General features: G+C 47.5%; 1 protein-coding gene and 2 long non-coding RNA genes across 6 annotated transcripts in view; 2 read left to right on the forward strand and 1 right to left on the reverse strand.

The window, feature by feature from the left end:
- Nucleotides 1-27,118, forward strand: part of LOC309345561 (uncharacterized protein) — a 63,768-nt gene that overhangs the window by 25,352 nt on the left and 11,298 nt on the right. For all 4 annotated transcript variants that reach the window (XM_081868658.1, XM_081868659.1, XM_081868660.1 and 1 more), the window contains exons 6-9: nt 7,115-7,596; nt 8,215-8,296; nt 10,240-10,322; nt 10,614-10,740. In XM_081868658.1, the coding sequence (XP_081724784.1) occupies nt 7,115-7,596; nt 8,215-8,296; nt 10,240-10,322; nt 10,614-10,740 (774 nt within the window). The remainder of the gene's footprint in view (nt 1-7,114; nt 7,597-8,214; nt 8,297-10,239; nt 10,323-10,613; nt 10,741-27,118) is intronic.
- LOC309346205 overlaps nt 1-27,118 on the reverse strand; it is a 58,007-nt gene that overhangs the window by 8,027 nt on the left and 22,862 nt on the right. The gene's annotated exons all lie outside the window — the stretch shown is intronic.
- On the forward strand, nt 10,747-11,769 carry LOC309346313. The gene is made up of 2 exons (XR_014158596.1): nt 10,747-11,449; nt 11,678-11,769. It is a non-coding gene; the product is annotated as an uncharacterized lncRNA (long non-coding RNA).

Below are 27,118 nucleotides of genomic sequence, written 5' to 3' on the forward strand. Positions count from 1 at the left end.
GAGGAATGATTTGAAGAACACCAGTTTCTTAATGCCCTTCGTTAAAATACACAATGAATACCGGTAATTCCATTAACACATCAAAATATGCATCCATAAAATGTGCAGGAAAAAAATCCAGTTAATACAGAACATCAATTAAGAGGCAGAAAACAACAAAGTGTAACAGTTCACCTTTTTCTTTTAGGGTCCAGTGTGCTTTGAAGATGTAGCCTTCCATTTCACAGGTGTGGAATGGGCATTGCTGGATCCTGACCAGCGAGCCCTCCATAAGGAAGTCATGGAGGAGAATTGGGGGATCTCGGACGCTCTCAGAAAGGTTAAATATTATGCCTATCCCCCTCCAAGATGGCCCCCTTTTGCTCTTGAAGGGCTGGCCTGTCTGCAGCCCCCACAGCCTTCCATCAGGGCCCCTTCACGGGGGCAGAAGCAGAGGAAGGTCCTCAGGAAAGCAGCCATGGCTCTGGCCAGATGCACAGGAGGAGGAGGAGCGCTGACCCAAATTATGATTTATTCCTGCAATACCTCCTTCACGTCATGACTGGTCTAAGTCCTTTCAGGGTGTCCTTGGCATCAAAATGAAAGCCTCTTTGGTGCCCGGAGAGCCTGGCGTGGAAAAGGCCCGCCAGGGAGATGTCCTTGCAGAGCCTCTCCCCCTCTGGGCCTTTCCTGCTCCTTCTGGGGTGTTTGGTTTTTAGCCAAGAGAAAGCTTGCTCTTCTTATCTCCTCTTCCCCCCTCAGTGAGAGTACAGCTCTGCTGCAGTCCCTTCCCAGATACAGAGAGTGATCTGGGGTGTCGTGGAATCCTAGAACTGGAGAATTCTGCAGGTCTGCCCAGAACTCATTGCACTGGGTTCAATGGAACTTCTTCCCTGGTAGTTCCTCTCGGGATCTCCGTTTGACCGAGCTGATAAAGCTCATCTTCCGGAATCGCCTCCACGTGATTGACGACCTGAGCATCCGATAAGGCTCCAGGCACATTCCCCATTCAGCAGAGTTTCCAGTACAGGGAAGAGACGAGAGGTTTTGGCTACATTGCTAGGAGTTTTATTATCTAGCTACGCAGACAGAAAAATACATCCTCTCTCTGTGAGAGCAGAGAGCAACTGAACAACAAAGGAACAAAGGAACAGGAATCTGTCTCCCGTGAGACTTCCAACAGTATGGAATGTGTGGAATGTAGACAGAGTCTTGTGACTCCAAAGCACTGCTCAGTGGCAAACAGAAATGGCAAGCATTTTCTCCTCACTTACAGGAACATTGGGAAGACAAGCTGACCTTGTTGTGAGCCAGGTGTCCTAGAGAGACAGTGGGGAAAAGGGAGGTCCCACTCTGAAAGGCCCATGGTATCAAAAGGAGGGTGGGGAGGAGAACAGGTCCTCTCAGGAGTGGCTTCCGAGTGCCATGATGCGCTGGGGCAGGGCAGGGACAAATGCAGAGGGGCGGGGACTTCCAGGTTGGTGCCATCGTTCAATGGCGGATTCCCTCCGAGCTCCGGAGGGAATCGGCTCCGTAGAGTTTGGGTCTGGCCGCTGCGGCGAAGCGGGGACCCTTAAAATCACAGGCGCAAAGGCCTGTGAACACAGAGACTCGGCGGGCACCATTTGCGCCCCCCCAATCCGTGAAGGAGCCTTTTTAAAGGCTTCAGAACGGGGACGGGGTGAGGCGTGGTGCTGAGAGTACTCCCTCGTCTACGGAGTGAAGCCGCAAGCCATTGACGGAGAGCGCTGACTTTTTCCTTGGATCAATCGGACTTTAAAACATCAACCCGTGAGTAATATGGAGATTTGAACCTTAAAATTCTTTTTTTTGGATCAGGAACGAGCGGGGAAGGGTTAAAAAGGAAGTCCACCCCCCCTTTGTAAACAATCTAAAGCAAAGGACCTGTCAGCTGAGGTCGAGAGAACTTTTCTTTGTTTTTGTATAAGATTTTAACTTCACGGTTCGGACATTACAAGAAGATTTACTGGAGGATAAAAGATAAATTTTGGAAGCTAAAATTTCACACCCCCCCTCAGACCCGGGAGCGTCCCGGGAGAAAGCCTGCTGATGTAATATTGAAGAGTTTGACAGCTGTCAAGTTAGCTGTCGGACAGTTAGCTGTCAGTTGGAAAAAGAGAACTTTGTTTTTGTTGCCTCTGCTGGTTTATTTGTTACAATTTGCTGAAAATAAGGAAGGGCTGACACAAAATAACTGGACTTTTGGTTTTTGAGCTGAAAGGAATATTAAGGAACTAAAATCCCCCTAGACGGGTTTTAGTGACATTACAGGAATGGCCGGAGGATGGAAAATTCAAGCAGAACTAGACAGAGCACTTGTTCTCTTGGGAAAGTTACAAGATCAGTACAATGTTTTGGCTACAAAGGTTTCAGCACTACGCCTGACAGCAAATAACAGTGTTGAATCTGATAAGGATTTGAAACAGGAAGCCCATTCAACTGAACAAGTAGATGAAACTGAACAAACAGATGAAACTGAAAGTTTTGACAAGATGGAGCAACATGTCGCTTTAGAAGGAAATGAAGGAGGAGCTGGAATTCTGCAGATGTCAAAGGAGAACTGCAACTTGAGACCTGACAGGATGACAAAAGAGGAAAATAAAAATTTGATGTGGAAAGCCTGGCCTGAATTGGTGACTGAAAAATGGAGAGATCTCCTTTTGGGGAGATCCGAAGACCTGAGGATTATAAATATGCTGAAGGTGAAAGTTGGAGCTTTGGGGACTTTTGGATTTGAAAGAAATATGAAACAAGTGTTGGAATACCCCATAGGCTTTATTTCCAAATATGGAGGTCTGTTTTTTGGGTGGTTTTTATTTTGTTCATTTTTGTTTTTGATTTTTATATGTATGCTGAAAATACCAATAAATGTTCATTAAAAAAAAAAAAAAGACAAATGCAGAGGGGCACTGCTTGCCAATCCAATTCCCCGAAATTCATCACCCATCCTGAGACCCTCAGAAGAAGATTCAGGAAGGGCCTGGGCCCCTAACCAGCTACGTGGCTGGATGGTCCTTTCCACCATTCCAGAGGTGAGACCCTCCATCCGACCAGGGAGGGTGTTGCTTTACTTGCCAAGAAGCAAGACACACACGCCTGTTTGTTGCCATCAGGCTGCAAGAAGCTCAGGGGAAGTGGCAGGTTGGGGCATCTAGGAGAATATCCTACACCGAAAGATGCCCCATGTGGTTTAACAGACAGACTAAGAGCCCTGGAGCTGGAGGAGGGAGACCTGGGCCCATTTGACCCCATGGCTAGGAGCTTTGGAGGGAGGTGGGGAAGATGGGGAGTGAGAGGAGCTGGTTCTGGGTGGAAACATCCACTCTGAGGAAAAGACCACCAGCTAGAGAAAGGAGTCTCTGAGCTTAGTGGGAAGGACAGTGTGTGGTGTCCTGGGAGAGTAAATCAGGCCAGGAAGGAACTGGGAGGCTGAGCCAGGAGAAGGAGGAGCTGGAAAGAGACCGGCTGCTGAGCTCTCATCCCAGTCAGGAGGGGAGAGATCCTTCTAGAAAGAGAAGACTCCCAAACCAGAGATCCCTTGGGTCTTTGGCTTGGAGTCCCTCGGGAGTAGGGTAACTGGCAGAAAGTGCCACCTTGTTAAGAGCCAAAGTCTTAAGTGTGAAAGAACTGAGAAAACCTTGAAGGGAAATAACATTGTAAACTGAGGTATCCTAAGTTTTATCCACTCGTGTCAAAAACCTCCTTGTTAAATAAAATCGTTAATGTTTATTTGAACAATTCTTGCCTGCGACTCCCAATTAGTAAGTTTTACCTCACGCGAAGGACAGATTGTGAAGCTGAGGCTCCACTACTTTGGCCACCTCATGAGAAGAGAAGACTCCCTGGAAAAGACCCTGATGTTGGGAAAGATGGAGGGCACAAGGAGAAGGGGACGACAGAGGACGAGATGGTGGGACAGTGTTCTTGAAGCTACCAGCCTGAGTTTGACCAAAGTGCGGGAGGCAGTGGAAGACAGGGGTGCCTGGCGTGCTCTGGTCCAGGGGGTCACGAAGAGTCGGACATGACTAGATGACTAAATGACGATGACCTCACGCAAGTCCCCCACAAGATAATCTGAGGTAGTTGGAGGGCATTTGTGGAAATCGTGTTCTGTGAGGTGGGCGCACTATATTTAAGAGAGAGAACGGGCCCAAGGGTGCCGGGGGGGGGGGGGGAAGAGCCCTTGCGTCTTCGCATATTAATTGGGGGCAGAGGTGGGATATGAAGTTAAAACCCACACAGATCCCATTTAGTTTTGAGCGGACTGGCAGACTTAAACATTCATGAGGAAAACTGAATGCTGCACTTAGGCCCACAGATACGTGGAATTTTGAGTGAAATATACTCAGATCTCAGAGAGGATGAAACCTCTGATTCCCTCACAGAGTGAAAGTGCGCTTTGGACTGACTGCAGAACAAAGCCAAAAAGCCTTTGGTGAAATTAAAAGGAAACCAGGAGAGACTTAGGCCCAACTGGGCAGCCGAATTGACCAAGCTCTGGACAGACGGGAGGAAAGTTAGATGAGCTCAAACAGCTCATCCGTTCAGAGCAATGTTTTCAAGAGGTTCCTGCTCATTTAGGCTGAAAACAGTAACGGAAGTCTCTACCTTGGGAGAGGAAATCCAAGGAGACTCAGGGGGAGCAGTAATACTCAGTCCCTTCCAGAAAAAGGAACCCAGGGAGGAAACGACAAGCCTGAAGGGCGGGCCCAAGGGTGCCGGGGGGGAAAGAGCCGTGATACGAAGTAAAATCCCACACAGAAACAAACCCAGAGACACAGAACAACCAGTTTAAGAAAGGAGTGAAGTTCTTTGATTAAAGAGAGAAAAAATTCCTGTCAGAAAATGACCAGCAAGCGCCAAGCCAAAGAGGCTCAGGATGACCCAGCTGCTGCGTCTGAGGAGAATCCTAATATATTGAATTAGAGATGATGAGACCCCCCCCCCTTCCCCGCCCCGACTCCCCTTCGCAGCCCCAGGCAGAGAGACGGGCTCCTCCTCCCGGACACGGGTTCCCCCTTCACACGCACACGCGCCCAGTCCCGGGTTCTGGGTCCTGCTTCTTCCCGGCCAGGCGCCCCCCCTCCCCTCGGGCCAGCGACCCCCGCACCCTCCCAGGCCCCCCTCTTGCTGGCACAGGGCTCTCTGCCCCGCAGCCCCCCCCCCCAAGAGAGACATCCCCGGGTCCCCAATCTGCCCCCCCACAAGGACCCCCCTCTCCCTCGCCTAGACGCCCCTTCGCAGTCCCGGAGCCCCAGGCAGAGAGACGGGCTCCTCCTCCCGGACACGGGTTCCCCCTTCCCACGCACACGCGCCCACTCCCGGGTTCTGGGTCCTGCTTCCTCCCTGCCCCCCCCCCCCCACCGGAAGGGGCAGCTCTGCGCCTACGCGACGCCCCGAGCTCCTCGGCAGGGAGAGAGAAGGGTTAAGACGCGCCGAGCTGGCTTCCTAGAGAGGACAGGAAAGGAAGGCGGGCCGCTCCTCCCCCTCCTCCTCCCCTCTGACGTCCCTTCCGGCCTGGCCCTCGCCTGCCGGGCTCTGGTGGGTCTCCTCTCGGGGGAAGCCTGGGGAACTCCCTGCCTCGGGAGGCGGGAAGGGGAGGGAAGGGAGGCTGGGGGTCCGGGAGGGAGCCAGAGGGAGCTCAGGCCCCTGGCCAGGGAGGTGGGGCGGGACTGGGAGACAGGAGGGAGGGAGAAGGACCTTAGGAGGGACAGATAGGTAGCCGTGTTGGTCTGCCATGGTCAAAACAAAATAAAAAAATTCCTTCCAGTAGCACCTTAAAGACCAACTGAGTTAGTTCTAGGTATGAGCTTTCGTGTGTGAGCTTTCGTGTGTGAGCTTTTCGTTTTCAGAGCTTTCCTCTGAAGAAGTGTGCATGCACACGAAAGCTCATACCTAGAACTAACTCAGTTGGTCTTTAAGGTGCTACTGGAAGGAATTTTTTTATTTTGTTTTGACTTAGGAGGGACATAATTGTGAGGGAGAAGTATATTAGGAGGGACATAATTGTGAGGGAGAAGTATATTAGGAGGGACATAATTGTGAGGGAGAAGTATATTAGGAGGGACATTATTATGAGGGAGAAGGACATTAGGAGGGACATAATTGTGAGGGAGAAGTATATTAGGAGTGACATTATTATGAGGGAGAAGTATATTAGGAGGGACATAATTGTGAGGGAGAAGTATATTAAGAGGGACATAATTGTGAGGGAGAAGTATATTAAGAGGGACATAATTGTGAGTGAGAAGTATATTAGGAGGGACATAATTGTGAGGGAGAAGTATATTAGGAGGGACATTATTATGAGGGAGAGGTATATTAGGAGGGGCATGAGGGAGAAGTATATTAAGAGGGACATAATTGTGAGGGAGAAGTATATTAGGAGGGACATTATTATGAGGGAGAGGTATATTAGGAGGGGCATGAGGGAGAAGTATATTAAGAGGGACATAATTGTGAGGGAGAAGTATATTAAGAGGGACATTATTATGAGGAAGAAGTATATTAAGAGGGACATCATTGTGAGGGAGAAGGATATTAAGTGGGACATGAGGGAGAAGTATATTAGGAGGGACATAATTATGAGGGAGAAGTATATTAAGAGGGAAATACCATGAAGCTTCCCTTCTCTCTCTATTCATAAATCTCTGTATGTCGGCCATTTTCCCTCCCTAATTCTTTATCTGATGGAAAGTCCAGTTTCCGAGGCGTCTTCCAGGGCAGTTCCACCCAGAGGGCCTTGCCACCGTCCCCTCGGATCCAGAGCAGGAAGTCCCTAAGGGACGGTGGCTGGAGCTGGACATGGGCCCTGCTGCTCACCAAGCCACCCAAGCAGAAATGGCAGGGTTGGGGGGAAGCTCTGGACTATGAAGTGGGGTTGGGAGGGACCCCCACTGTTCCCTGGCTCCAGATTACACTCACTTGTCATTCACAGTTATGACTTCTCCCTCCCCCTTTTCCCCCCATACAGCCTGGAGTCTGAGCTGTGGTGCAATCCAGCCCTGGTTCCTAGCAAGACTCGTCCACGCTTCCTCAGGAAACATTCTTCTCCTCTTCATCTTACGATAGAATAGTGTGTTTGATTCATGCGATTTTCTGCACCTCGCATTAGTAGCCACAGAACTTGGCAGAGGACCAAGGGGCTCCTTCCGATCTCTGGGAGACTTCCGGAGAGCCCAGATGGATGAGCAAGACTCAGTTGGCCCTGAAGCAGGAAGAGGCCATGCCATGGAAACTGGGAGCAGTGGGGAATTCTGGGGAAACTCTGTGCGGAAGAACCCAGGTGAGGAGGACACCCTTTGCTCAGAGGTGCAGAGCCAGCAGCTCAGGCAGTTTTGCTTCCAGGAGGCCAAAGGACCCCGAGAGGTTTGCAGCCAACTCTACCACCTTTGCTGTCGATGGCTGAAGCCAGAAAGGCACACGAAAGCTCAGATGCTGGACCTGGTGATCTTGGAGCAGTTCCTGGCTGTCCTTCCTCTGGAGATGGAGAACTGGGTGAGGGAATGCGGAGCGGAGACCAGTTCCCAGGCGGTGGCCCTGGCCGAAGGTTTCCTCCTGAGTCAGGCAGAGGAGAGGAAGCAGGCAGAGCAGCAGGTGAGAGAGACTTTCCTCTGGATACTCCCCAGGGGCTCCAAAGAGGAGGGAGAGTATTCCCAAATCATTTCCTAATGGCCCATCCTTTTTTGGAAAGCATCTAGGAACAGATCTGCTTCTGCTTCTGCTTCTTCATATTATTATTATTATTAATACTACACCCATGTGCCTTCCAGCACATATAAAAGCATAAGAAGACATCAGATGTCTTCTATAAGTTATGCATTTTCTTATCTCCTTATCGCCTGATGGGAGGGCATTCCCCAGGGTGGGGGCCACTGCGGAGAAGGTCTTCTGCCTGGTTCCCTGTAACTTCACTTATCACAGGGAGGGAATCAGCAGAAGACCCTCGGAACTGGACCTCAGTTCATGGAGACGCTCCTTTGGGTATAGTGGGCCTTTGAGGCCAACACTTTGAATTGTGCTGGGAAACGTTCTGGGAGCCAGTGAAGATCCTTGAGGACCAATGTTTCATGGTCCTGGCAGCCAACCCCAGACCCCAGTCTAGCAGAAGCAGGAAGCAGCTTTCACCTCTGTCCCCCGAAAGCGCTTGCCTCTGCCATTCCTTTTCTAACCCTTCTCCCCATTCTCTGTTTTGAATCCTTGCTGCTGTTTCAGAGGAAGGATCTTTGGGCAGAAATGGGTCTTGATTCTTCGGAGGCAGAGAAGACTCGGTTGGACGCCAGAGTGAGGCCTCTGGGTAAGGAGGAAGGAGTGTTTTCTCCCCCGTTTTGTCACATTCTCTTGTTTTTGAAACTAATCTCTGAGTTCTTTACATCTTTTGGGGGAAGACACCTGGAGCCCAGAGCTCGGGGCAGGGGGGGGAGAGATGTATTCTTGCACAACTATTATATGAAATGGGTACAAATCTCCAAATGTACAGTGTTGCCCCGCAAGACGAACGCCTCGCAAGATGGAAAACCCACTAGACGAAAGGTTTTTCTGTTTTGGAGGCGCTTCGCTAAACGAATTTCTCTATGGGGTTGCTTCACAAGACGAAAAAATCTTGCGAGTTCCCATGGGTTTTTTCCGCTCTCCCCCCCCCCTTTCCTAAGCCGCTAAGCCGCTTATCAGCTGTTCCGCTGATAAGCCGCTTAACAGCTGATCGCTAAAAGCCGCTAGACCGCTAATAGCACTAATCCGCTAAGCTGTCAATGGGCTTGCTTCGCAAGATGAAAAAACCGCTAGACGAAGAGAATCGCGGAACGGATTAATTTCGTCTTGCGAGGCACCACTGTACTCAGCAGGGGAGACGTTTATGATAACAATTTGATTAGTTTACAATTACAGTCCACTAACAGCCTCCTTATAACAATGCGAAATTACAATACAATTACTAATACCAATCTTATACAAAATTATATAATATAGGTGGCCCCCCGCATGCTAAAACCGAGGGTTTGATGATTTTCTTGATTTCTCTATTCCAAAATCTTATTAATTTCAGTTACACTCCTGTCAAGATAACAATTGTTTACTCAACAACTGCAATATTAATGACTTCCATTCGTATGGAAACATCAAATAATATATAAAACTACAAGTGAGGCACTCCAGCGATATCCTTACTCTTCCCATGTGTGGCAATCTTTCTGTTCGTGATATTTCTTCCTGTCCTTGTAAAATGTTCTGTCTATCTTTTCCTGGTTGTTGCTGTTCTCCATCACACTATCCCAATAAATAATCAGTTTTTGCCATTTTTCTTCTCCGCCTGGGAAAGAGAGGGATCGGTCAGAACTGCAAATGACTCAGTAATGAAACTTATCAGCTCCCTCACAACTTTCAGATTCCTTACATCCCTCTGTCTGGCCTAAGATAAATGCGCATTTATCCAATTAAATTAAATTGAATTAAATTCCTAGTCCTTTTAGCATTAATCAGTTCAGTCTGTATATAATAAAGGATGGGGAAGAGTCAGCTCTAATTTTCCATCATAAACATTTTGCAAAATAGAACTTCCCTCCCTTTTTCCTTTTTTTGTCCACGCACATTTCCATTTGATGTTATACTCCATATTTGTAATCCAGTTTCATCCCTACTCACCTGTATATACATATTTTCAACTAGTATTCAATCGCAGGCTACCAATTCATTAATGTAGAGAAGAAAACTTTATATAAAGAAGCCATAGGCTCCCCTCCCCCCACTCACTGTCTTTTGCAGCAAATGAAGTTTATTCTCAAATTCAAACCTTAAAGACCTTGCAGCTGGTTTAATTCCGCAGTTTATGATCTCATCTCTTCCAGCAACGCCTGTACATTAGTCCAAATTGAGCTCCAATCGACAGGAGAACCTCTGCTTCTTAATGGCAGCGAAGGAGGGTTTTCGGCAGGTGAAGGGCTTTTGCACTCAGCGCCTCCCTGCCTCCCGCAATCCATGCTGGAGCCGGAGCCTGGCACCGAGACAAACTCGGAGTGAAGCCCATTCCCCCCTGTCCCTGGGGGCAACTTGCAAGGAGAATTACCCTCAGTCATCCTTGTTTTTCCTTCTCCAACGATCTCCCGCTGCCTCCATTAAAGTAGAGCGGAACCGGAAGCTAGCAGGGGAGACTTGGACGAAGCCCCACCTGTACTTAGAGATGCACTGTTTCACCTCTGAGAGAAGCAGGCGCTCACGGTTTCCACTTACCTTGGTCTCTCCCAGGTGACGGAATGATGCCACCAAGACCTGCTCCTTCATCTTTTCATGATGGTGGAGGGGAGGCAGCAGCTGTGGACCCAGATCAGGTAGGGGGAAGGAGCCTTGTGGGGAAGGACTGCTTGGATGCAGAGGAATGGTGGGAGGAGCCAGAGAAGAGGGAGCCGACTGGGAGGAGGAGGAGGAGGTGTCTGAAGCTGGAGAGGGAAGGGGGCTGAGGGAGCAGAGGGAGTCTGGGGCAGAGAGCAGCCCAGACTCCGAGGCAGAAGCTGCAGCAGGAGAGAGGGATGAGGACGGCAGAGAGGGGTCTGGCCGCTGTAGAAAACGACAGAGCCAAGGGAATGTTCTCTAAGAGGACAGCCTTTTTCCTGTTCTGTTAGGGTCCAGTGTGCTTTGAAGATGTGGCTGTCCATTTCACAGACGGGGAGTGGGCGTTGCTGGATCCTGACCAGAGAGCTCTGCATAAGGAAGTCATGGAGGAGAATCGTGGGATCTTGGACTCTCTCGGTAAGGCTCCCTATTGGATCATCCTATCTGTTTTGTAATGCAAGACATCTCTCTATGTGACGAACCTCTGATATTTTGATGGGGCTCAACAGCGCCACCCACAGCACCTGGGATGTTAACACTCCCACAGCAAACCTTGGAGGGATGGCTATTGATTGTTTTCCCTGTGAATATTCTTCCTCCAGTTCTGCCGTTTAAAACCATGATCAGGCTGTCTGAACTGCCCAGGCCTTCTTAAATGTAGGATTCAGAGTGATTTGAGGTGTTGAAGTAGCTTCAGTCAAGTTTCCTGCTTTTGTTCTTGCTTCTGTCTCTCTCTGGTTGACCAAAGAGTCGCTTGACATTGGAGATGGCACAGATTCCACGACTGAACCAAACAAACTCCATCCCAAAACAGAGCCAGGCTTTTTGAATCTCAGGCAGTGAACCCTGTAGTAACAATAATGATAATTTTATTATTTTTACCCTGCCCATCTAACTGGGTGGCCCCAGCCACTCTGGGCAACTTCCAACAAATAGGAAAAACAACAACAACATCAAACATTAAAAACTTCCCAATACAGAGGTGCCTTCAGAAGTCCTCTAAAAGTTGCATAGTTATTTCCCTGACATCTGATGGGGGGGCGTTCCACAGGGTGGGTGCCCCTACCGAGAAGGCCCCCTGCCTCTTCCCCTGTAACTTCTCACAATAATGTAATATTGAAGTACAGTGGTACTTCGGGTTAAGAACTTAATTCGTTCCGTAGGTCTGTTCTTAACCTGAAACTGTTCTTCACCTGAAGCACCACTTTAGCTAATGGGGCCTCCTGCTGCCGCTGCGCTGCCAGAGCACGATTTCTGTTCTCATCCTGAAGCAGAGTTCTTAACCTGAGGTGCTATTTGTAGGTTAGCGGAGTCTGTAACCTGAAGCGTATGTAACCTGAGGTACCACTGTAAGGAAACTTGAATAATAATAATAATACTGATATGACAAGTTTCTGCTGCACTCTGTGATGTCGAGAATTTAAGAAAACATCCAAATTGGTTTAAGGTGATGCACATCATCATTAAATTTTTAGCCACTAAAGAAATTTAAATTTGGCAGCTGCTACACACATTTGTTCAATATACAAAATGTGTTTTTCAGCACACAGAAGTTCATGTTTGCCATCTTTATTCCCCTACTCTTACATTGCTGACCACAAGGTAGCTGACTAAGACCAAGTCAGTCCAGAGTCAGTGTTCCCAAATATTTCTCAAGCTCTTAAAATTTGTTTAGATTTATTACTGCATATTGAACAACGTATCATATTAAATACAGTTGTACCTCGGGTTAAGTACTTAATTCGTTCCGGAGGTCCTTTCTTAACCTGAAACTGTTTTTAACCTGAAGCACCACTTTAGCTAATGGGGTCACCTGCTGTTGCCGCTGCGCTGCCGGGGCATGATTTCTGTTCTTATCCTGAAGCAAAGTTCTTAAACTGAAGCATTATTTCTGGGTTAGCAGAGTCTGTAACCTGAAGCGTACGTAACCTGAAGCGTATGTAACCCGAGGTACCACTGTATATCTTCATTTTGGACAGGGAACTTTCCTGCTTTGGCCACCTTTAAAATAATAATGAAAGCACATTTTATTTATGAAGATAGTACAGATATAACATATAATATTCTACTTGATTTGTATACAAAACTAGACATTTTTACAGAACAAAAGGAACATTATAACATCTAACTCCCTTCAGTTCTTCCCCTGTCCCAAGCATTAATGAGCATTGTTCCATAATTTGGGACTGCACCTCTTCCTGAGACTCTAATCCGTTTGCCTCTTAGTTTCAGGTGGTGATGAACTGGAAATAAAGAACAAGGGAGACTACAACGAAATCCACACAGTGGAGGAACCATATCAGGATTCAGACTGTGGAGAGAGCTTCAGTCAGAGCTCCCATTCCACTTCCCATCAAAGAAATCCCCTTGAGAATAAACCCTATAAGTGCTTGGAATGTGGAAAGAGCTTCACCTGGAAACAGAGTTTCGCTGCCCATCAAAGAATTCATACAAAAGAGAAACCCTATCATTGCTTGGAGTGTGGAAAGAGCTTCAGTCAAAGCCACAATCTCACTTCCCATCGTAGAATTCATACAGGAGAGAAACCCTATCAGTGCTTGAAGTGTGGAAAGAGCTTCAATCAGAGTTCCCATCTCACTTCCCATCAAAGGATTCATACAGGGGAGAAACCCTATCAGTGCATGGAATGTGGAAAGAGATTCACTGACGGCTCCTCTCTCACCTCCCATCAAAGAATTCATACAGGGGAGAAACCCTATCAGTGCTTGGAATGTGGAAAGAGATTCAGAAATTGCTCAGATCTCACTTCCCATAAAAGGATTCATACTGGGGAGAAACCCTATCAGTGCTTGGAATGTGGAAAGAGCTTCACCTGGAAAATAAATTTCACTTCCCATCAAAGGATTCATACAGGGGAGAAACCCTATCACTGCTTGGAGTGTGGAAAGAGCTTCCGTCAAAGCTACGATCTCACTTCCCATCGTAGAATTCATACAGGGGAGAAACCCTTTCAGTGCGTGGAATGTGGAAAGAGGTTCACCTGGAAAATAAGTTTCACTTCCCATCAAAGGATTCATACTGGGGAGAAACCCTATCAGTGCCTGGAATGTGGAAAGAGCTTCAGTAACAGCAACGATCTCACTTCGCATCGTAGAATTCATACAGGGGAGAAACCCTTTCAGTGCGTGGAATGTGGAAAGAGGTTCACCTGGAAAATAAGTTTCACCTCCCATCAAAGGATTCATACAGGGGAGAAACCCTATCACTGCTTGGAGTGTGGAAAGAGCTTCAGTCAGAGCTCCCAACTCACTTCTCATCAAAGGATTCATACAGGGGAGAAACCCTATCACTGCTTGGAGTGTGGAAAGAGCTTCAGTCAGAGCTCCCAACTCACTTCTCATCAAAGGATTCATACAGGGGAGAAACGCTTTAAGTGCTTGGAATGTGGAAAGAGCTTCACCTGGAAAAAAAGTTTTACTTCCCATCAAAGGATTCATACAGGGGAGAAACCCTATCAGTGCTTGGAATGTGGAAAGAGCTTCACTCAGAGTGCCAATCTCACTTCCCATCAAAGAATTCATACAGGGGAGAAACCCTATCAGTGCGTGGAATGTGGAAAGAGCTTCAGTCAAAAAAGCGTTTTCACTTCCCATCAAAGGATTCATACAGGGGAAAAACCATATCAGTGCGTGGAATGTGGAAAGAGCTTCAATCGGAGAGCCCATCTCACTTTCCATCAAAGGATTCATACAGGGGAGAAACCCTTTCAGTGCGTGGAATGTGGAAAGAGCTTCAAGCAGAGGGACAAGCTCACTTCCCATCAAAGGATTCATACAGGGGAGAAACCCTATCAGTGCATGGAATGTGGAAAGAGCTTCACTGAAAGCTCCTCTCTCACCTCCCATCAAAGAATTCATACAGGGGAGAAACCCTATCAGTGCGTGGAATGTGGAAAAAGCTTCACCTGGAAAGAAAGTCTCACTTCCCATCGTAGAATTCATACAGGGGAGAAACCCTATCACTGCTTGGAGTGTGGAAAGAGCTTCAGTAACAGCCACGATCTCACTTCCCATCGTAGAATTCATACAGGGGAAAAACCCTATCAGTGCTTGGAATGTGGAAAGAGCTTCAATCAGAGGGCCCATCTCACTTCCCATCAAAGGATTCATACAGGGGAGAAACCCTATCAGTGCCTGGAATGTGGAAAGAGCTTCAGTCAAAGCAACAATCTCATTTCCCATCAGAGAATTCACACAGGGTAGAAACTATTTCAGTGCCAAGAGTGTTATTGGAGGGATTTATGAAAGTCTGGTCTCATTTTTTAAGTTCTTAACACAATTGGAGCTCTTAAAAGGACTTAGAGCTCCCTGAAAAAGCTAAAATCAAGACAGGTTTGGACAAGTTCGTTTCTCTTTGAAGGAAAATATTTCTTCTACTCTGAGCCACTTAAAGAGAATTGAATTCCTGCAAGACAACCACTCTTATTTGGACACCTAAATTGCTTTGTCCTCTTGGACACATTATTTCTTTTTTCTGTTTTATGGTTCCTCTCTTAAAGTAATTATTTGGTTTATTTGTTTAATTCAAATCTTAATTTGAGAAATTGGATTTTATGTTAAACAGCTTATGTGTGTTGGGTATCAGGCTGGAAGGAAGAGGGAGGGCTGGAAAAATGCAGGAAACAGGATCTCTTAGGAAAGATTTATTCTGTGACCTTGACAAACTGATAAGGTGCTGCTGGAAAATAGGCTGCTTTGAGAACAAGGGAGAGGGAGATTTTTAATATGGCAGTTCAAAACAGTTTACACCAGGCCTGTGTTAAATTTGGAGAAGCTATTAGCCCAAATTGATAAAAATAATGAAATGGAGACAAATTTGACCACTAAAGTAGACACACTGAGAAAGAAAACAGAAGCACTAGATATCTCCATGAAAGGAAGGGAAGAGATGTCTGAAAAGCTGGAAAAGAAGACAAAAAATGGAAATCAGAACAGGAGACACTTAGGATTGATGTGGACGGTTTGGGTGGGAGATAAGAGGCAACTGCGGGCGCTTTGGCGGCTCTTGAGATGAGACAGAAGCCCAGCCTCTGAGACGGAGAGGAGGGAGGAGAGCAGGATTTTAGCAAAGGTTTGAGCGGAGTGGCTGGGAGTGGAAGAGGAATTCCTGGAGGAGGCGCCACCCTCCTCACAGCTGGGGGTGGTGGCTTTTTGGCAGATAACCAATGTGAATAAATCCCCCCAGTGCCACCCCCTGACCGGTCTTCCTGTCTCCCTCTCCCTGTGCCCCCACTCTGCCCAAATCAAAGTCCCAGCCAGCAGCTGCCCCCCAGGCCTTCCTCCGCCCATCTTGGGGCCTCAAGGCATGCGGGCAGAATTGGGTGGGGGGCCAGGCTGGGCTCAGGGGTCTGCTTTCCGCTCCTTGCACTGGGAAGCTTGTCTACTAACTAATGGATAAAGAGTTGTTTGGAAGACTAAGCCATCTCTACTTCCCACCCTGTTTTGAAATAAAGCCTATTTAAGAACTGGGGACACGGAGGAAGGAGAAGGTTATGTACTAAGCTTGAATCCTAGAACAATTGGCAAGTAGGATCCTAGAATGCAACAACTGATTGGCTTGCAGGAAAAGACCAGTCAGGCTCCAGGAGGGAAGCAGAATCTGTTAGGATATTTCCGTTCCTCCTTAAAAAAGGGAACAGGCTGTTGTGTGTCACATGCCTGGTTACTTCGTGCTCACTGGGAGTTTCCGTTTTGTATATAGCTTTTGTTCTGGCTGTTTTCCTCGACATGGATGCAAGCAGTCATGTTTTTCCTTTGTTCTGACCAACGTTGAATAAAGCTGTAAATATCCTCTCCTGGGTGAATCTTCCGTTGTGGAAACTCTGCGAGAAGGGCGTGCATGAGTCTTGGAATGCGTCTGAGGCTCGTGTCGCTAATTGACTGATGCTGTTCCAACGGGAGACCGGAGATCGTCTGGAGACGACATGGAGGCCTGATGCCTCTGTCTCCCTGGCAGGATCCCAACAGAAACAGCCAATCAGATGGGACTCATTGTGTAAATAATGTATATAAAAGCCTGAGGTTTGGGGGCAATTAAATCACTGTTTTACAAACTGCAATAAAGAGCATGAAATCACAACAGGACTCTGAATATATTTCACTGGCGATGAAGGTGGGATCCTGCTGAGCTGTCTGTCGTGCACCGGATACAGCCGCCACAGGCAGCACAGCATCGCACCGCGCATCCAGGCTACAGCTCCAGGACCCAAGGACCCAGAATGGTGACAGACAACCGCTTCATGCCATTCAGCCCAGCCTCAGGAGACTGGGAAGGATACGCCACCCGCTTCCAGTTCCTTCTGGAGGCAAAGGACGTCATGAGACACAGCCAAGAAGAGGGCAACCTTCTTCAGCATCTGGAGAAGATCGCCCGAGCCCTCCTCGCTCCCACAAATATTGCGACCATTCCCTATGAGACAATAATAGAACGGCTGAAGGGGCACTTCTCACAACAACCCTTGGGGGTAGCGTGTCGAAATGCCTTCTAGGCAAAGCGGCAGGTCTCCGGAATTGTGTCTCAGTGGCGGCTCCAAGTTTCGCCAGCCCCATTCACCCTCCTTGAGACTTCCACAAATGCAAGGTCCCCACGATGGGGGTGGGAACCCTCAATGTACAATATCGAGGGCGGAAGCGGTGGTTGGAGTTGATCGTGGTCAAGGGGTGCTACGTTAGCTTACTGGGGTTGGCGTGGTTTGGGCCACTGGGGTTAGCCATCACTGCACCAGCTCCCGCGTAGACGTGGACACAATGTGCAAAGTGTTTTCAGAGGTTTTCGACGGGGCATTGGGATGATATACTGCCCCCCATTGGCCTACAACTAGACCCTGCCATATGACCCATCAGGTTCAAGGCCCACCAGGTCCCGTTCACCCTCAAAACCCACATTGATGAGGAATTAGACTGGCTTGTGGAGCAAGGAGTGCTCTAGCTCGTGCCTAATGCCCTTGAGAAACCCCAATCATCACACCCGTCAAGCCCAATGGCTCAGTCCACATCTGCACAGACTACAAATGTACCATAAACAAGGCCCTTACGGCTCATGCATACCCGGTGCCAATGGTCAGCCATGTCCACGCCACCCTGGCGGGGTCTAAGAGTCCACTTGATCGGGGACAAGGTGAGGGCTATTTGCGACGCCCCTGCACCTAAGGGTAAGGCAGAACTCCAAGCCTTTTTGGGACTATTGAACTTCCGGATGATTCCTGGGGGGAAACTGCAAGGAGGGCTGGAGAGAGGAATCCCAAGGGGATAGCAGAAGGGTGAGGCCCATAGAGCAGGAGGAGCGGGTAAGGGAGGCAGAACTAGGAAGTCCAGAAGTGACCGAGGCCGAGCAGCCACAGGAACCAGAACCACAACCGAGTGGACCAGCGGCGTCCAATCCAAGAACCCCGTCACAGCCGGCAGCGCTGGAACAAGAGCCAGAACCAGGAACCCCTACCAAGAGACAACCAAAACCACAACGCATACATAGGTGACCGGCATACCTCAACGACTACGAATGCTACCCTTCTGGGCGCAACGGGAACTTAGAGGGGAGGGGGGTTATGTACTAAGCTTGGATTCTTGAACAATAGGCAAGTAGAATCCTAGAATGCAACAACTGATTGGCTTGCAGGAAAAGAGCAATCAGGCTCTAGGAGGGAAGCAGAATCAGCCAGTCAGATGGGACTGATTGTGTAAATAATGTATATAAAAGCCTGAGGTTTGAGGGGCAATTAAATCACTGTTTTGCAAGCTGCAATAAAGAGCATGAAATCACTACAGGACTCCTGAGTAGATTTCAGAGAATCTAATGCATTTTTGTTTGGGATTGTCCAGCAAGGAGATTGGAGATGGTTGCCAGTCAAAGGGTAGTGCCTGGTCATAGAATCATAGAGTTGGAAGAGACCCCAAGGGCCATCGAGTCCAACCCCCTGCCAAGCAGGAAACACCATCAGAGCACTCCTGACATGGTTGTCAAGCCTCTGCTTAAAGACCTCCAAAGAAGGAGACTCCACCACACTCCTTGGCAGCAAATTCCACTGTCAAACAGCTCTTACTGTCAGGAAGTTCTTCCTAATGTTTAGGTGGAATCTTCTTTCTTGTAGTTTGGATCCATTGCTCCGTGTCCGCTTCTCTGGAGCAGCAGAAAACAACCTTTCTCCCTCCTCTATGTGACATCCTTTTATATATTTGAACATGGCTATCATATCACCCCTTAACCTCCTCTTCTCCAGGCTAAACATGCCCAGCTCCCTTAGCCGTTCCTCATAAGGCATCGTTTCCAGGCCTTTGACCATTTTGGTTGCCCTCCTCTGGACACGTTCCAGTTTGTCCGTGTCCTTCTTGAACTGTGGTGCCCAGAACTGGACACAGTACTCCAGGTGAGGTCTGACCAGAGCAGAATACAGTGGCACTATTACTTCCCTTGATCTAGATGCTATACTCCTATTGATGCAGCCCAGAATTGCATTGGCTTTTTTAGCTGCCGCGTCACACTGTTGGCTCATGTCAAGTTTGTGGTCAACCAAGACTCCTAGATCCTTTTCACATGTACTGCTCTCAAGCCAGGTGTCACCCATCTTGTATTTGTGCCCCTCATTTTTTTTGCCCAAGTGCAATACTTTACATTTCTCCCTGTTAAAATTCATCTTTTTTGTTTGGGCCCAGTTCTCTAATCTGTCAAGGTCGTTTTGAAGTGTGATCCTGTCCTCTGGGGTGTTAGCCACCCCTCCCAGTTTGGTGTCATCTGCAAATTTGATCAGGATGCCCTTGAGTCCATCATCCAAGTCGTTGATAAAGATGTTGAATAAGACCGGGCCCAAGACAGAACCCTGTGGCACCCCACTAGTCACTCTTCTCCAGGATGAAGAGGAACCATTGATGAGCACCCTTTGGGTTCGGTCAGTCAGCCAGTTACAAATCCACTGAGTGGTAGCATAGTCAAGACCGCATTTTACCAGCTTCTTTACGAGAATATCATGGGGCACCTTGTCAAATGCCTTGCTGAAATCAAGGTAGGCTACATCCACTGCGTTCCCTTCATCTACCAGGCTTGTAATTCTGTCAAAAAACGAGATCAGGTTAGTCTGACATGACTTATTTTTCAGAAATCCATGCTGACTATTGGTGATCACGGTATTCCTTTCTAGGTGCTCACAGACTGTTTGCTTAATGATCTGCTCCAGAATCTTCCCTGGTATTGATGTCAGACTGACTGGGCGGTAATTATTTGGGTCCTCTCTTTTCCCCTTTTTGAAAATAGGGACAACATTTGCCCTCCTCCAGTCTGCCGGGACTTTGCCTGTTCTCCAGGAATTCTCAAAGATGAGTGCCAGTGGTTCTGAGATCACATCTGCCAGTTCTTTTAATACTCTTGGATGCAGTTCATCTGGCCCTGGAGACTTGAATACATCTAAACTAGCCCAGTATTCTTGTACTATCTCCTTAGTTATTCTGGGCTGTGTTTCCTCTGCTGAATCATTTGCTCCAAATTCTTCAGGTCAGGCATTGTTTTCTTTAGCGGAGAAGACTGAGGCAAAGAAGGCATTGAGGAGTTCAGCCCTTTCTGTGTCCCCTGTTTGCATTTCACCATCTTCTCCTCTGAGTGACCCCACTGTTTCTTTGTTCTTCCTTTTGCTACGAACATACCCATAAAAGCCTTTTTTGTTGCTTTTAACCTCTCTAGCAAGCCTGAGTTCATTCTGTGCTTTAGCTTTTCTGACTTTGTGTCTACACGTGCTGGCTATTTGTTTGAATTCCTCTTTGGTGGTTTCCCCCTTTTTCCATTTTTTGTACACATCCTTTTTTAATCTTAACTCAGTTAAAAGTTCTTTAGATAGCCACCCTGGCTTCTTTAGGCACCTTCCATTTTCCGTCTCATTGGTATTGCCTGAAGTTGTGCTTTTACTATCTCCCTCTTAACAAACTCCCAGCCATCATGAACTCCCTTTCCTTTTAATATTACTATCCATGGGATCTCACCCAGCACTTCCCTAAGTTTTATGAAGTCGGCTTTCTTAAAGTCAACAAATTGAGTCCTAGTATGCTTGGCTGCTCCTTTCCGCTGTATAGTAAACTTCAGAGCATGATCACTCGCGCCTAATGATCCTTCCACTTCTACCCCACTAACCAGGTCATCAACATTGGTTAGGACCAGATCTAAAATGGCTGTTCCTCTTGTTGCTTCTCCCACTTTCTGGACAACGAAGTTGTCTGCAAGGCCAGTGAGGAATCTGTTTGACATTATGCTCTTGGCTGAGTTTGACATCCAGCAAATATCCGGGTAATTGAAGTCCCCCATTACTACTATCTCCCTTCCTTTGGCATGCTTGGCCATCTGTTCCAGGAAGGCATCATCTATGTCCTCCGTTTGGCTTGGGGATCTATAGTAAACTCCCACAATGAGGTCCCTGTTATTCTCTCCCTTAATTTTGACCCAAATGCTCTCACTTTGGCTTTGAGGTTCTAAATCTTGGATCTCTTCACAGGTATACACATCCCTGACATATAACGCCACTCCTCCTCCTTTCTTGTCTCGTCTGTTTCTCTGAAATAGATTGAATCCCTCCATTATTACATTCCAGTTGTGGGACTTATCCCACCAGGTTTCAGTGATGCCTATTATGTTATATTTAGTTTGCTGTACCAAGAGCTCAAGCTCATCTTGTTTATTACCCATGCTTTGCGCATTAGTGTACAGACAATGAAGTCCATTAATCATTCCCCCGTGTCTCTTATTTAAGGATTTTTTCCTCCCACCACTAGGTCTGTGTGCTGTTTGTGTGCTGGTCCCGGGGGGAAGGTTACCGTTGGCGTAGTCAAAGTCCGGTCCTGGGTCAATAGCCTGGAAACAGTTCCGATGGAGCGGGGCGAGGTCCGAAGCAGGAAGCCGGGCGGGGACAGGAACACTGGAAGAAACTGACTGGATGCTCGCCGAAACAGCTCTTCATCAACGTTGCTCCCACAACCTGGGACCGGGCTGACTGGCCTTTATCTTCTCTGAGGCCAGGGGCGGTCCCGGCCCCCAGGAGACCCGCCTCTCCTGGCCTTAAGGCGAGCACTCCTCCTGGGAGAAACCAGTTCCCTTCGCCTCTCTGCCCTGAGCCTCTGCAGTTCAGGAGAGGCTGAAGGGTTACTGGGCCCAGGGGGAGACTCACCTGCAGGCACTGAGTCCTCAACCACCTCTGGAGCCAGAGTGGAATCACCTGGTGCCTGCTCCGGATCCGGCACTGGTGCAGGCGCTTCAGAATCAAGGCCCTGCCCCAGTTCAGCCAGCCCTGGAGGCGGGGACTCCTGTGCAGGCTGGGATTCCTCCGGTTCAGCCTCTGAATCGGAATCCCAGGCCATCACAGTTTGCTCCATTTGGTCTATGACAATTGGATGATCATCTTTATCAATTGATAGACTCCTACCTTCAGGAGCACTGTCTCCCTCCCCCACATTAGTCAGTTTAAAGCCCTCCTGATGAGGTTTCTGAGATTTTTGGCAAAAACATTCCTCCCAACCGTTGTGAGGTGCAGCCCATCGCTTGCCAGAAGTCCATCTTCAAGAAACTGCACTCCGTGATCTAAGAATCCAAACCGTTCCTGTTTACACCATTTGCGAAGCCAGCTGTTCACTTCCACTATTTTTCCCTCTCTCCCTGGGCCGTGTCGTTCAACTGGGAGGACAGATGAGATGACAATTTGTGCATTTAATTGCTTCAATTTCCTGCCCAGAGCCTCATAGTCTCTTTTGATCTTCTGGAGGCTATTGCTTGCAGTGTCATAGGTTCCCACATGAACCAAGAGGAAGGGGTATTTGTCAGTGGGTTTTATGATTCCTTGCAGTCATTCAGTTACATCTTGGATCTTAGCCCCGGGGAGACAGCACACTTCCCGAGACATCTTGTCAGGCCCACGGATCACTGCTTCTCTTCCCCTCAGTAGGGAATCCCCTATCACCACTACATGCCTCCTCTTAGGTTTGGTCGGGGTTCTTCCGTGAGCTGTCCGTTCCAAGGTCGCCTGCACATTCCCTGAGGACTGACTTTGCTGCTCGTCTTCATATACCTGATTGACTGTAATGAGGGAGAGATCCTCAAATGGAGTCTGCTCTTCGTCTTCCATGCTTGGGGAGAGGACCTCAAAGCGATTGTGTATTTCTAAACAATCAGAGCGAACCCTGTGCCTCCTACTTCTTTGAGTCACGTTTCTCCATATATCTGGCTCCTGTGTTGGTGAACTAGCCTCCTTCTCAGGGGAGTCCCCTGTCTCCTCCTTGGTGGAGACGGTGTGCTCTGTTGCTTCCAAGAAGAGCTCCAGCTCTCTAATTCTTTGGAGCATAGCTACACGTTCCTCCAGTTGCTGGACTTTGTCTTTTAAGAGGGCAATCAACATGCAATTGCTGCAGGTAAAGCTGCCTTCAACCTTTGGCAAGATGGCAAACATTGCGCAGGAACCGCAGGCGACTGCAGCTGTTCCCTCACTCTCCATCTTGAGAACGTGTCGTTGGGGGTGGCTACAGCGGTCCTCCATCATAAGAAGCGTGCAGACAGGACAAATAACTCCCTCCCAAAAAAACCTAGGTCTCACCCAACAAACGTTTGAGACTAGCTCCCCTAAATCTAAAAAATGGATCAAACTGCGAGCTCTGATAAGCTCCTCCCACAGCTAATCACCTGCCTCAACAGAAACCCTGCCCCCTCTGACCTTTGCACTGGGAGAGAAGCTAATCAGCCACAAAGAAACACACACACGAGAAAACCCTTTTAATGTCTGAATAAGATATAAGGACTTGCTTGAAAACAAAACTCCAAGGTGGCTGTCACCAATGGAAGCGAAGGCTCAGCTCAGAAAAAGCTCAATATGGAGGCCAAATGGCCGCAATATTGGGAAATTTTGGAACAAGAGGGAGATAGTTTAAAACTGCAGTTTTGAAAAACTAAAAAACAAAGTGCGAGATTGGCTTCATTATTACCAAATAATGGAGGCTTACAATTTGGACAAGAAAATTGGCTTCCAGGTGGAAAAATCAAAATTGGAAACAGAACTGTTAGATCCCAAAATCAAGAACTTGTCAAGAATGTATAACTTGCTGTTGAAATGGAACACTCAGGATGAAACGGTGAAATCTGCTATGATTAAATGGGCACAAGATGTTGGACATAACATTATGATGGCTGACTGGGAACAGTTATGGACCACAGGTATTGTAGCCTTTTTAATCCATGGGTAGGAATAATTGTTGCACCCGAGCAGAGACAAAAGGAGTCCACCGCTCTTAACCACTACACCACACTGGCTCTCTTTAAAATGCGTACGTTGCGTACGCCGAGGCCTGGCTGGGGGGAGAATTCACAGGTTTTTTTTAGGGTTTTCTGGGGTAACCCTAACTGTACCCCTTCAGTATGAAATTTACGGCATGTAATGCCTTAAGAGAGAATTTAATGAAAATGATCTACAGGTGGTACGTGACACCAGTCAAGCTTGCAAAAATTTATCATTTGCCCGATAATAAATGATAATAAAGAGATGGAAGGTACATTCTTTCACCTTTGGTGGACATGCCCAAGGATTAAGACCTTCTGGGAGATGATCTATAATGAAATAAAAAAAGGTATTTAAATATACCTTCCTGAGGAAACCAGAGGCCTTTCTCCTGGGCATGGTCGGCCAATTGTTGCCTAAGAAGGATAGAACTTTCTTTATGTATGCTACAACAGCAGCAAGAATACTTATTGCAAAGTACTGGAAGACACAAGATCTAACCACCCAGGAAGAATGGCAGATGAAGGTGATGGACTACATGGAACTGGTGGAAATGACTGGCAGAATCTGAGACCAGGGAGAAGAGTCGGTGGAAGAAGATTGGAAGAAATTTACAATTTACTTATAGAAACATTGTAAAACTAAGGAATGTTAGAAGGTTGCTGGAATGAAGTTATGTGGTTTTAGCAGAAATGTTATGAAGTACTAAGTAAAAATGGATTGTTAATTGGTGAAAGAAGAGAATGTAAAATTACAGTATATTAAGATAAATTATTAGGATAAAAACAAAGATGGAAAGGATTTGCTGAAATATCTAACTGAACAAGAATACAAAAAAAGGAGGTGTGAGGAGGTCAAGGAAACAAGCAAATGAAAGATAAGTTATGGGAAGGTTTGATTTGTTTTTTAATTGTTTGTATTTTTCTGTTTTGGTTTTTTTTCCTTCTTGTGATATATTGTCTTGTTTTTTTGCTTAATTTGGTGTTTTTTCTTTTTTCCTTTTGTAACCTTTAAAACTTTAATAAATATTATTAAAAAAAACAACAACAGAATGTGGCAGCCAGACTGGTGACTGGGAGCGGCCACCGAGACCATATAACACCAGTCTGGAAAGACCTACATTGGCTCCCAGTACGTTTCCGAGCACAATTCAGAGTGTTGGTGCTGACCTTGAAAGCTCTTAATGGCCTCGGTCCAGTATATCTGAAGGAGCGTCTCCACCCCCATCATTCTACCCGGATGCTGAGGTCCAGCGCCGAGGGCCTTCTGGCAGTTCCCTCCCTGCGAGAAGCCAAGTTAAAGGCAACCAAGCAAAGGGCCTTCTCGGTAGTGGCACCCGCCCTGTGGAACGGCCTCCCACCAGATGTCAAAGAGAAAAATAACTACCAAACTTTTAGAAGACATCTGAAGGCAGCCCTGTTTAGGGAAGCTTTAAATATTTGATGTATTACAGTATTTTAATATTTTTTGGGAAGCCAACCAGAGTGGCTGGGGAGGCCCAGCCAGATGGGCGGGGGTATAAATAATAAATTATTATTATTATTACACCCAAAGACACCCCATGTGGTTTATCAGACAGACTAAGAGCCCTGGAGCTGGAGGAGGGAGACCTGGGCCCATTTAACCCCATGGCTAGGAGCTTTGGAGGGAGGTGGGGAAGATGGGGAGTGAGAGGAGCTGGTTCTGGGTGGAAACATCCACTCTGAGGAAAAGATCCCCAGCTAGAGAAAGGAGTCTCTGAGCTTAGTGGGAAGGACAGTGTGTGGTGTCCTGGGAGAGTAAATCAGGCCAGGAAGGAACTGGGAGGCTGAGCCAGGAGAAGGAGGAGCTGGAAAGAGACCGGCTGCTGAGCTCTCATCCCAGTCAGGAGGGGAGAGATCCTTCTAGAAAGAGAAGACTCCCAAACCAGAGATCCCTTGGGTCTTTGGCTTGGAGTCCCTCGGGAGTAGGGTAACTGGCAGAAAGTGCCACCTTGTTAAGAGCCAAAGTCTTAAGTGTGAAACAACTGAGAAAACCTTGAAGGGAAATAACATTGTAAACTGAAATATCCTACGTTTTATCCACTCGTGTCATAAACTTCCTTGTTAAATAAAATTGTTAATGTTTATTTGAACAATTCTTGCCTGAGACTCCCAATTAGTAAGTTTTACCTCATGCAAGTCCCCCACAAGATAATCTGAGGTAGTTGGAGGGCATTTGTGGGAATTGTGTTCTGTGAGGTGGGCGCACTATATTTAAGAGAGAGAAGACGGGCCCAAGGGTGCCGGGGGGGGGGGAGAGCCCCTGCGTCTTCGCATATTAATTGGGGGCAGAGGTGGGATATGAAGTTAAAACCCACACAGATCCCATTTAGTTTTGAGCGGACTGGCAGACTTAAACATTCATGAGGAAAACTGGGTGCTGCCCTTACGCCCACAGATACGTGGAATTTTGAGTGAAATATACTCAGATCTCAGAGAGGATGAAACCTCTGATTCCCTCACATTTAAGGAGAGAGTGAAAGTGCGCTTTGGACTGACTGCAGAACAAAGCCAAAAAGCCTTTGGTGAAATCAAAAGGAAACCAGGAGAGACTTAGGCCCAACTGGGCAGCCGAATTGACCAAGCTCTGGACAGACGGGAGGAAAGTTAGATGAGCTCAAACAGCTCATCCGTTCAGAGCAATGTTTTCAAGAGGTTCCTGCTCATTTAGGCTGAAAACAGTAACGGAAGTCTCTACCTTGGGAGAGGAAATCCAAGGAGACTCAGGGGGAGCAGTAATACTCAGTCCCTTCCAGAAAAAGGAACCCAGGGAGGAAACGACAAGCCTGAAGGGCGGGCCCAAGGGTGCCGGGGGGGAAAGAGCCGTGATACGAAGTAAAATCCCACACAGAAACAAACCCAGAGACACAGAACAACCAGTTTAAGAAAGGAGTGAAGTTCTTTGATTAAAGAGAGAAAAAATTCCTGTCAGAAAATGACCAGCAAGCGCCAAGCCAAAGAGGCTCAGGATGACCCAGCTGCTGCGTCTGAGGAGAATCCTAATATATTGAATTAGAGATGATGAGGCTAAGATTGGAATTGTCTAAGGTTGAAGCAGAGAAAGAGAGAGAAGAGGCCAGAATGGCAGCTGCCCTTCATCTAGCAGAGATACAGGCAGAGAGAGAGAGAGAGAGAGAGAGAGAGAGAGGAGCCCAAGAAGAAAGAGACAGGGAGGCCAAGATGGCCCATGAAAAAGAGAGGTTTCCTTTCAAAATGGAGGAGATTAAGGCGAGGGCAGAACTGCCACAAGCAATGTTGGGGGTGGAGATTTTGCCTCAGCAAATGTAAAGTATGTACAGTGGTACCTCGGGTTACAGACGCTTCAGGTTACAGACTCCGCTAACCCAGAAATAGTACCTCGGGTTCAGAACTTTGCTTCAGGATGAGAACAGAAATCATGTTCCGGCGGCACATGAACAGTTTCAGGAGGCCCCAGAACAGTTTCAGGTTATGAACAGACCTCCAGAGCGAATTAAGTACTTAACCCGAGGTACCACTGTAAAAGGTGGTGGTGTGCAGGCCTAAT

The sequence above is a fragment of the Podarcis erhardii genome (genome assembly GCF_964252035.2).
Source record: "Podarcis erhardii genome assembly, chromosome: 7".
Lineage (NCBI taxonomy): Eukaryota > Metazoa > Chordata > Lepidosauria > Squamata > Lacertidae > Podarcis > Podarcis erhardii.